The 7091-nt window shown below is 59.3% G+C and overlaps 1 protein-coding gene across 3 annotated transcripts; it reads right to left on the bottom strand.

Moving 5' to 3' along the window:
• Positions 1-6626, bottom strand: S1PR5 (sphingosine-1-phosphate receptor 5). Of its 3 annotated transcripts, XR_003417394.2 has the most exons (3): positions 5638-6626; positions 2146-3656; positions 1-847 (listed from the first exon to the last, which is right to left on the bottom strand). XR_003417394.2 is itself a non-coding variant. In XM_053219912.1 (2 exons), the coding sequence occupies exons 1-2, from the start codon at positions 5677-5679 to the stop codon at positions 2454-2456; spliced, it is 1245 nt and encodes a 414-aa protein (XP_053075887.1). In that variant the 5' UTR covers positions 5680-6626; the 3' UTR covers positions 855-2453. The 3 variants fall into 3 exon arrangements, 2 of the variants coding, with proteins under 2 accessions (XP_053075887.1, XP_026906296.1); XM_053219912.1 differs by lacking the exon at positions 1-847 and having other exon boundaries at positions 855-3656; XM_027050495.2 differs by lacking the exons at positions 1-847; positions 5638-6626 and adding an exon at positions 5199-5622 and having other exon boundaries at positions 855-3656.
• Between the last annotated feature and the right edge of the window lie 465 nt (positions 6627-7091).

Here is a 7091-nt window from a genome sequence, read left to right as displayed (position 1 = left end):
AATGTTTAAATAAGGGACGCCTGGGTGGCTCAGCTGGTTGAGCATCCAACTCTTGATCTCGGCTCAGGTCTTGATCTCAAGGATTGTGAGTTCAAGCTCCCAGCTGGGCTCTGCACCAGTGCAGAGTCTGCTTGGGGTTCTCTCCCTCTTTCTCTGTGTCCCCCCCAAATAAATAAATTAAAAATTTTTCATGTTTAGATTAAAAAAGTGCTATGGATTGAATTGTGTTACCCCCCTCCTGACAAAAAAGATATCATATGTTAAATCCCTAATCCCCAGTCTGATGGTATTTAGAGATGGGGCTTTGAGGAGGATGAGGTCATTAGAGGTGGGGCCCCATGATGGGATTAGGGCCCTAATGAGAAGAGACACGAGAGAGCTTTTCTTGATTTCTCTATACCGTGGGGATACAGCAGCAGGGAGTTAACTGTTACCAGGTCATGCCGGTACCCTCATCTTGGACTTCCAGCCTCCAGAACTGTGAGAAATAAACTTCTGTTGTTTAAACTGCCCAGATAAACGTGTTTGTCATGGCAGCCTGAGCCGAAGAAAACAGCAAGACGGCACAAAATCTGTGGGTAGGCGACAATTCCCCCCAAGATCTACTATTAAGTGAACAAAGCAAGGTGCAAAGCAATGCTAGAGTTGTACAAAGAGAGAAAAGTGTTTACATGTCAGCTCATTTATCCGCAGAACAGCTCTGGAACTTTCCAAGGAATCCCCGTGGTGATCACGTCCGAAAAGGGGAACTGGTGCTTTTCAAATTTTGTAAAATTGGAACGAGTGGATAAGTCCCCTACCATCACACTATCAAACAACCCAACGAAGGAGCGAGCTTCAGGTTCCCCTGGAAGATAAAGGAGTCTGGGGTTAGGGGTGCCAGGCCGGGGCAGCGGGAGTTGGGTGGGAGGGGGGGGGAGGATTAGGTCCAGTCCTGGGAGTGTCCAGCCTTGAGTGTGTTTGTGTTCCAGGAAATAGGTTGATTTCCGGTGCGTGTGGCCTTCAGGGACGCCCTGAGCGAAGTCAGCGGGACACTCAGGCCTCCAGGCTGGGTCAGTGGCCCCCAAAAGACACTGCTGTCTTTGTGGCTGCCTGCAGTTGTAGGGTCTCCTGGAGCCCGAAGCCCCCCGCCCCTCCCCTGGGTCAGCAATGTGGCACTAGGGTCGGGAATGCATCTAGGGACATCCTGTGGCCACAGCCAGCAGGCCTGGAGCTTCTTATGGGCACAAAGAGGGCCCCCCCCCCCCCAGACAAGAATGCAGACCACCGAGGCAGGGAGCGTCTGGCTTTGCCACACCCCTCCACCAGAACCAGACATCAGGCCTGCGCTTCTTAGGGCCCCGGGGCCTGACAGTCTGGGTCAGTATTATCCTAGCCCAGACACCAGGCAAGGTACTCACTGCTTGGAATTTCCTCATCTGTCAAATCAGGGTGAGGAAACCCACTTTGCAAGGTTGCAGTAAGGGTGAGAGGGGCGTCCTGGGCCTACCACTGTGGGGATGACTAGCCAGACGCAATAAGCTGTAACTGTTCTCCTTATTTTATTATATTTTCATTTTTTTACGAAGGATCTGACACCACGCTCAGAGAAATCCTGTTTCCGAGAGAGGAACTGGCTGAGTCTCCCACAGTCAAATTTTAGGTCTGCCCTGTCTTTGGTATCCTCTCCTCTAAACCGGGGAGGGAAACTGTCCTTGATTTTTTTCTTTCTCTCACACTCCATTTCTCGGGAATCCTGTCTGCTGTCTCCAAGATCTATTCAGAATCCACATGGTCCGAGTCCCCATCGCTGCTCCCCTGGACCAGTGCGGGCACCTTCACCTTGTTCTAGCTTCTACCTTCACCCTTACAGAGATCTGTGAACAGCTGAAGCACATCAAGTCCGCCCTCTGCCTCTCGCCTCACTCAGAGCAAAACCAAAGTCCTCCAGGGGACCCACAAGGCTCTGCACTGTGGGTCCCATCATCTCCCTGCCTTTGTTTCTCCCACCATCCACCCCCTCCAGCGCTGCTCCAGCCGTGAGGGGATCTTTGCTTTTCATAGAACACGCAGGCATGTTCCAGCCTCAGGGCCTTTGCACTACTGTTCCTCACCCTGAAATGCTCTTCTTTCAAGTGCCCCCAGGGCAATGACCGCTCAGCTTACATCATATGTCATCACTCCAGCAGAGAAGCATCCCCTGACCACCATCGCATCACGATATTGCAGCTGGAATTATCTCCATGATTTCCCCACTCCGATATTGCCCGTGCCCCCCATCAGAATGTCAATTCCACAAGGGCCGCGATTCTTGTCTGTTTTGTTTGTTCACTGCTGTGGGGTTTAGCACCAATAAAATACATTTCCCTTCATCTCTTCTGTCTCCACCACCTTCGGCTGCTTTTCCTACAAATTCCTTTATTTAAGAAGAAAAGTCTGCAAAAACAGGGAGGGCAACGGCGGGCCAAAGGGCGTCAGTCTGCGGCAGGTGCCGGTACCAGGGTCCGGGCGGCTGTGGGCGCACCCGGGCCGCCAGTGTCCGGCCCGTCCCGCTGGGGTGAGGAGCGCTCGGAGCGGCTGGAGCTGCCGTCCAAGCCAGGGGGCAGCGAGCGGCTCAAGCGTCCCGAAGCCCCAGCAGCGCTCTCGGACCCCTGGGAGGCGCCGTGCCCTCTGCTGCAGGGGCAGCGGCCGCGGCGGCCGAGACACAGGAGGGCGTTGCGCAGGTCGCGGTTGGTGAGCGTGTAAATGATCGGGTTCAGAAGCGAGTTGGCCATGGCCAGACCCAGGAAGGGGTCGGCCTGCAGGAGCACGGGGCAGGCGCGCGCTGGGCACGCCACGTCGAGTAAGAGCAGCAGGAAGAGAGGGCCCCAGCACACCACGAAGGCCAGGAGCACCACGCTGAGCGTGCGCAGCAGGGCCAGCGAGCGCGGCGTGTGGCGTGCCCGAGCGGAGGCGCCCCCCGCGGCCCGGGGGCGCTCCCGCAGGCGGCGCGCGTTGGCACGCACCTGGCAGTAGATGCGCGCGTAGAGCGCACAGATGGCGGCCAGGATGCCGAGGAAGGCGAGCACACAGAAGAGCACGTAGGCCTTGGCGTAGAGCGGCAGGACGGTGGAGCAGGCGTCCAGGCGGCCCAGGCAGTTCCAGCCGAGCGAGGGCAGTAGTCCGAGAAGCACCGACACGCCCCAGGCGGCGGCCACCAGCGCCAGCGTGCGTCCCCAACGGGAGGCGGGTGCGGGTCCTCGGCGGGCCATGGTGAGGCGGCGCTCGAGCGCGATGGCCAGGAGGCTCAGCACGGACGCGGCGAGCGCCACGAAGACGCCCCCTTCACGCGCGAACCAGAGCGTGGGCGACAGGCGCAGCGTGAGAGGCCCCGACAGCAGGATGTTGGCGGCATAGACCGCGCCCGCCAGCAGGTCGGACAGCGTAAGGCTGCCCAGGAGCAGGAACATGGGCGCATGGAAGCGCGAGTGGCGCCCCAGCACGATCAGCACCGCCAAGTTCTCCAGCACGATGAGCGCGCACACGGCCAGGAACACGACAGCGTCCGCACGCAGCCCGGCGCCGGGCTGGTAGCGTGCTCCGCGAAGCTTGCCCGTGTAGTTGTAATGCAAGACGATGACCTCGCTCACCGGCGCCGGCCGCAGCAGCCCGGGCTCCATGGGCCGCCCGCCCCAAGGCTGCGGAGAGGTAAGGTGGTGTGTCAGGTGAGGAGGCTGGCAGGGTGGGGCGGGGTTTCGCAGCTCTGGGAAAGGGGCCTTAACCCCCTACCCACCACTGCACACCTCCGCTGGGTCCCAAAGGGAGTTCGGGATGAAAAGGAGGTGGCCATGGAGACAGGCCGACGCAAAGACACGCAGGGAATATCACGAGGGGACACGGTGACACAGAGTCCCACAGGAAAGGGACACGAAAAATCCCATAATCTGGGCTATCCAGGGGCGGATTCAATCATAAGCAGACAGGAACGCACACAAATACAGTGACACGCTGACAAAGACATGTATACACAGTCACAAAGTAGGGGAAACGTGCACAGTCACACCCCATCAGGGAAACGAGAAAATATATTCACACATGAACAGAGCTACATAGGCACGTACGGAGACCCAAATTCAGCCACACTCACACAGGTTCTCACGCCCACTCGTATAGGCCACAATTTCACAACCTCCACCCAGGCCCAGCCCGGAGCCCACAGCTCTACAATCTGCCCGCCTCAGCTGCACCCAGTGCCTTTCCCTGCTGAACCCCCGGCTTCCTACTTTGCAAAGACAGAGCCTGAGGGCAGCAGACAGGATCCAGATCTCACAGACAGGCTTTTGCAGAGGGGTGCACGTGTCATTAGGGTATAATAATACTTCCCAGGGGCGCCTGGGTGGCTCAGTTGGTTAAGGGTGGCACTCTCGGCCTAGGCTCAGGTCATGATCTCACGGTTGGGGACTTCCAGCCTCATGTGGGGCTCTGTGCTGACAGTAAGGAGCCTGGAGCCTGCTTCGGATTCAGTGTCTCCCTCTCTCTCTGCCCCACCCCACTTCAAAATAAATAAATAAACTTAAAAAAAAATACTAATACTTCCCATTTCACCCTTTAAGCCCCCGGACAGCTCTCCCCTTAGTCCCAATTTACAGACAGGAAACTGGCTCAAAAGAAGTACCCCGCATAGAAGGAGACACAAAGGTTCTCACTCAGCTGCGCAAATACAGCTACTCAGAAACGGTCACACAGTCGTGCGAATCCCACTTAATAGATGAGAAAACTGAGGCCTGGGAAGGGGAGCCGACTTATTTGGACGTGGCAGGAACAAATGCATCCCAGACGGCCTCGGCTGCACTCAAGGAACAAGCGCAAATACAAATCCACAGAGAGTCACGGACTCAGCCACGCTGAAGGCGGGGGGAGGCATCGAATACAGGCAGACACGGGTTACACTCGCTCTGATGGGGACATCTCCCGCCTCGCCTCGGCTTGCCTGGCGCCAGGACTGAAGTAGCGAAACTTGCAGTGGCATGGCCCGGAGAGGGCGAGGCCAGGGAATTCCAGGCGTCCCCACCCCCATCCCCGGCCCCGCATCCAGCCCGGGAGTCGCTGGCTTCCCCCTGGCCCCCGCCCCAGGCCTCCGGGGAAACCGGAGACACGGAGACCGGGGTAGTGGTCAGGGTAACCCCCTGCGGGCCAGGCTGAGTCCCCGCGCGCCTGGAGACCCAGTGCTGTATACTCACCCCTGAGCCCTGGTCGTGCGCCCCCCGCAGTCGCGTTGCCAGGAGCAGAGTGAGGGGACGCTGCTAATGGGGGGGGGGGCGGGGAGCGGGGCTGGAGCTGAGGGGGCGGGCCCGCAACGCGGACCGCTGGCCGTCGCAAGCGGTTGCCCCCTCCCCTTGGCGCCCGGGCACCCAGCCCGTGGCTGCCAGCCTGTGCCACCCGCCGCGGCACCGGAGCGCGCCCCGGCGGCGACTGGCACCGGCGAGCCCTTGGCTGCCCCCTCCGGACCTGAACTTCTTTCCCAGGGACGCTCCGTCGCGGTGGGAGGACCCGGAATCGCGGGAAGGGGAGGTTCTCTGCAGGGGCGGTCGCAGCCTGCGCCTCTTCCCGCCCCACACCAGAGGGGTCCTGTCTGTCCTCCGGGGCCTGGACACTGGCCCCTCCCTGTTTCCCGCCTACCTTCCAGCTGAGCCTCCGGGCTGCACCCCAAGAACGCCCCATCGTTGAGGGACCCTGGAAGCGCAGGTTAGGGGGGTCTTCAGCAAGAGCAGCGGTGGCCTCAGTCCCCTTTCCCCAGCAGATAGGGACTCGCGGCGCAGCCCCCTCTCCATTTCTTCTATCCCGCACCTGGCTTACAGCGAGTTCAGGAGAAGGTGAAGGCAGGATTCTGGTGGGAACCTGAATCTCTCCAAATGAGAAAGGTCTGGCTCCTAAGCCCTCCTGCCCCCCCCCTCCCCTTATTGCTTCCAACACTGTGATTTAGTCATTTAACGTGTTTCTGGGCTGTGTCCCCATCAGACTGTCAGTCCCCATGGAGGCAGGGATTTGCATCTGTCGTGAGCACTGCTGGGACACAGCCCAGGCCCTATAAATTAACCGATGAGTGAGCGAATGAATGAATGTTTCCCTCGCTTTCTGTGTGTGTATTTCTTTCAGTGGGTCTCCCAGGGTGGGTCTCTTTCAGTCGTTGGCTGTGTCTTTGTGTCACTCTCCCACGCCTCTCCCAGGCCTCCAGCGGGCCAGTCTCAGCTGGCCCCACGCCCCCTCTCCCAGTTCCCAGGAGCTTCCTGGCCAGGCCCAGCTCCCGCACCCTCAGACCAGAGGCTACAGGCAGGAAAGGGGCTGGGCCGGGTGGCCGCGGACCTTCTCCAGGATGGTGCCATTGACTTGGCCTCTGCTCGGGCTCTGCCAGCAGCGGGTGGGGTGAGGGCGTCCCAGGGGCGCTGAATCAGAGGCTGGGGGTAAAGATCTCGAGGGGCACCCAGGCCTGGTTGCGTCGCCAGGTAGCTCCTTGGGAATCCTGGTGGCTTCTGCCGGCCGTGTTCCTTGGGGAGGCAGAACAGTTCCTTCTAGCTCCAACCAAAGATGCCAGAGACACATGCGAGGTAGTGCAGTCAGTGGGGCCAGAGGAAAGGGATGGGTAATGCTTTAGTGCTGGTGCCCCACAGCCTTGCCCTCCAAGCCCTGAAGATTCCCCAAAAGCTGTGGGGCCGCACAGGCCTGGATACATGAATGACCCTTTTCTGTAAAGGGGAAGCCACATCCCCTGTGGGAAGGTGGCCTCTTCACACCCCCAGGCGTCAATCTCACCTCCTTGGGGCTCGAAGCTGTGAAGGGAGGCTCTTCCGGCCTCCCTCCAGGGCCTCCAACCCTCCCTGCCTCCTGCCACCTCCTGTGCCTCTTTTCTATAGACTGGGACCCTGACTTCTCCAGAAGATGTCAGGAGACTGGATGCCTCTGTGCGTCCACCTCGACCCGCCATTCCACACCTGTGGTACAGTTCTTAACACTCAGCTCAGGTCCCTCTCCTGCTCTAAATTCTCCCATGGCTCCCTAGGTCACTCAGAGGAAACGCCAGTCCTCACCACAGTCCACGTGGCCCTGCTTGGTGTCTCCTCCTTACTTACTCCCTG

The sequence above is a fragment of the Acinonyx jubatus genome, chromosome A2, assembly GCF_027475565.1.
Source record: "Acinonyx jubatus isolate Ajub_Pintada_27869175 chromosome A2, VMU_Ajub_asm_v1.0, whole genome shotgun sequence".
Classification (NCBI taxonomy): Eukaryota; Metazoa; Chordata; class Mammalia; order Carnivora; family Felidae; genus Acinonyx; species Acinonyx jubatus.
The sequence above is the reverse complement of the archived record's forward strand: the minus strand, read 5'-3'. Positions and strand labels throughout refer to the sequence as shown.

Excerpts from the sequence above, each read along its gene's own strand:
- S1PR5 (XM_053219912.1), bottom strand. The coding sequence starts at position 5,679 with ATGGGGCGTTCTTGGGGTGCAGCCCGGAGGCTCAGCTGGAAG. Across the intron at positions 3,657-5,637 it reads CCCGGAGGCTCAGCTGGAAG|CCTTGGGGCGGGCGGCCCAT; the intron begins GTAGGCGGGAAA and ends ACCTCTCCGCAG.